The 3,050-nt window shown below is 34.6% G+C and overlaps 1 protein-coding gene across 1 annotated transcript; it reads left to right on the top strand.

The window, feature by feature from the left end:
- Positions 1-205: 205 nt before the first annotated feature.
- Positions 206-1,166, top strand: LOC124368489. The gene is made up of 2 exons (XM_046825735.1): positions 206-398; positions 569-1,166. The coding sequence occupies exons 1-2, from the start codon at positions 304-306 to the stop codon at positions 867-869; spliced, it is 396 nt and encodes a 131-aa protein (XP_046681691.1). The 5' UTR covers positions 206-303; the 3' UTR covers positions 870-1,166.
- Positions 1,167-3,050: the final 1,884 nt, after the last annotated feature.

The raw sequence follows: 3,050 nt of genomic DNA, 5'->3' as shown, positions 1-3,050 counted from the left end.
TATTTGATATTATGGTATATTTCATTGGGAATCAGATACTGACGTCTATTCATATCAAAAACGGCCAGATATGTGTTAAAAATGCATTTTAAAATCTGAGTGAGTTACAAAGTCGGCCAGGTCCAAACGCACTTGGTTACATATACGGCCACGTCCACAAGAGCCAATCGGTGAGCTGTATTCCAGTCACGTGCCCTCAGACAGTAGTCAGTGTTTTCTTTCTGCTGTCACTGTGATACCGTTACTCCAGAAAGCATCTTTTATTTCATGAATTTAATTAATGGTACATTAGACTATTAAGAGATGGAAGTTAATGTTGATTTATGTTCACCTGAAAATGCAAGAAAAAAGCAGAGACAACCAGAGAATTGGAAAGTTACCAAACAGAAACTGCAAAGGTAAGAAACTTATTTTATAGGTTAGTGACTTCATCGTTATACAGTTAAACATCATAGTAATAATATGACCTAAATAGTGTAATCCTAATTTTTACTCCTAAAATTATGTTAGTTAACATAACCGTCAATTGTTATGATAACATTTCTAAAAATGTTGTTGTATTTTTTAGGTACAGCCCAAAGGCCATGCCAAACTACCCAACGTGTGGTCACAGAGGAAAGTGTCTGAACTGCAGCCTACTGACAATGGTAGACATTAAGGAGTTTCATGCTGCATTTTATACCGTAAGAACTAAGATGAGCCAGGATGCTTTCATCTTAAAATACTGCAGTGTCTCAACACCAGTCCGATACCGCCCTAGATCTGGGGACAGAGGTAAGAAAACCATTAAATATAAATACTTTGTAAAAACCAAGTTGGAAACCGAATTGAAGTTTGCAGAAGAGCATTTTTGGGAATTCTTGGAATAACCAAGCACAGAGTAGAAGGTGTTTTTACTCGTTTTAAAAAGGAAGGGTCTGATATACCAGTCGAAACAAGAGGAGGTTTCCGGAAAGACTCCAAGTACAAAGCTAAAAATGAATCTGTTATTGGCTTTATTAAACAATTTAATGGACTCGAATCACATTACTCTCGAAAAAACAGCAGACGAATGTACCTTGATTCAGATCTAAGTATCGCAAAAATGTGGAGGATGTATCAGAATTCTGTTGAACATGAAAAAAAAGTAACTCAGTCTCTGTTTAGAAGCATCTTTGTTTCAAAGTTTAATTTAAGTTTTATAACACCTTCTACAGACGTATGCTCTACTTGTCTTGAGCTAAGTGAGACAATTAAAAGAGAAAAAGAGGAAGTAAAGCTAGGTTCTCTAAAAACTCAGCTGACTCTCCATAAGACAGTAGCCAAAGCATTTTTTACACGTTTGAAACAACAGGATCCAGGTTTGTACATAATATCTTTCGATATGCAGAAAAATTTACCTCTGCCCAAGTTGCCAGATCAGATTTGTTATTATTCACGACAACTCTATTGTTATAATTTAACAGTAGTATCTGGAACATCTTGTGGCAAGAATGCTCTCGACAAAAATAAAGTTTCTATTTACACATGGACTGAAAATGAAATGTGCAAGTCATCCAATGAGGTTGCATCAGCAGTCTTCCATGAGCTTGATAGTAAGCTAACAGAAGGAGAATTTGACAGTGTTCATACCATACGTTTGGTAGCTGACGGCTGCGGTGGACAAAATAAGAACAGTATTGTTTTGACCATGTGTTTATTTTGGTTTAACCGCAGCCCAGCAAATATAAATAGGATGGAAATTATATATCCCATTACAGGCCATTCATTTATGCCCAGTGACAGGGTTTTTGGTGGCATTGAAAGAGAAATAAACAAGAAAGAGAAGATTGTCAAAGTTGAAGAATACCATGAATAATTTTCAGGTCATGGTACAGTGAAAAAGCTGGGAGAACATTGGGAAAACTTTGACTGGAAAACACAGACAAAGGAGTATATTAAAGATACTAAGGACCTCCATTTTAAAATATCTCGTATAAGAAGACTAGTTCTGACTAAACACAGAAAGCCCAAATGTATAAAGGTACAAGGTGAGATGACGTACTTACATGACACTGCTCAAGCTCTTAAGGTTAACAAACCAGGCAAGAACCTGTCAACGATCAATCCTGTTCAGTTCAAGATTGGAGTGAAGGTCCAATCAGCAAAGTTGAAGGACGTTCAAACGCTTCTACAAAATCACTATGGAAATCAATGGCATGAGATAGGATCATTACAGTGGTACAAGGACATTATTGACAAAAATGATGGACTTCCCGAAAAACCCCATGAATTCCAAAACGAATGTGAATGTATGGTGATAACGAACATGAAGAAGAATTAATAGAAATTGTGAACGATGGCAGCGCAGACTTTAATAGGCCTACTTAAGGTCAATCTATTCTATTAACCATTGACTCAAGAAATTAGTGCTTTGTTTTTTATTTTGATTCTTTTTTAATGTATTGTCAGTAATGTATTTTCTTAAAAACAATTTTATTAACTTTGATATTAAAATTCAATTGAACTATTGATTTTGGGTTTTGTTTTAATTAAACGCCTAAACACACTCATGTTAGTTACAATATTAACACAAAATGCTCCTAGTTAAATAAGTTTGATAAAGAGCCTGAATTTGTTACAAACACGGCCAGGTCCAAAAGTTGGTTACAAACCTGGCCACGTCCATTTTTATTTTCTAAATATCTAATAAGCCACTTGTTTGTTGTAATACATCATGTATAATTTTAATTTCGGTCATAGATCTCAACTCATACAAAAAAAACCAGCTTTAATAGTATGTTGAATCATTATGAAACAGTTTTTGCTCTCTCCTGAAAATTTTTGTAAAATGGACCTGGCCGTGTTTGTAAATAGACTACTCATATGAAGAAATTGTAGGAACCCGTTGTAGGAACCTGTATGCACAAGTTTAGTTTATTTACTTTTATGAAATATAAGTCAAAAGTAAGAAATAGATATTAGGTCCTAACTTTGCCTGTTGAAATAAAAGATTTATCTTTTTCTTAAAAACTGTATCCACGGAATAATATTCCTTACACATTTATAAGCTTTAACACTTTTAAAATTAC

Source organism: Homalodisca vitripennis, chromosome X (genome assembly GCF_021130785.1).
Source record: "Homalodisca vitripennis isolate AUS2020 chromosome X, UT_GWSS_2.1, whole genome shotgun sequence".
NCBI lineage: Eukaryota > Metazoa > Arthropoda > Insecta > Hemiptera > Cicadellidae > Homalodisca > Homalodisca vitripennis.
This window is presented reverse-complemented; position numbering and strand designations above follow the sequence as displayed.

Coding starts and splice junctions, on each gene's coding strand:
- LOC124368489 (XM_046825735.1), top strand. CDS start 304: ATGGAAGTTAATGTTGATTTATGTTCACCTGAAAATGCAAGAAAAAAG. Junction 399..568: donor ACCAAACAGAAACTGCAAAG/GTAAGAAACTTA, acceptor TGTATTTTTTAG/GTACAGCCCAAAGGCCATGC.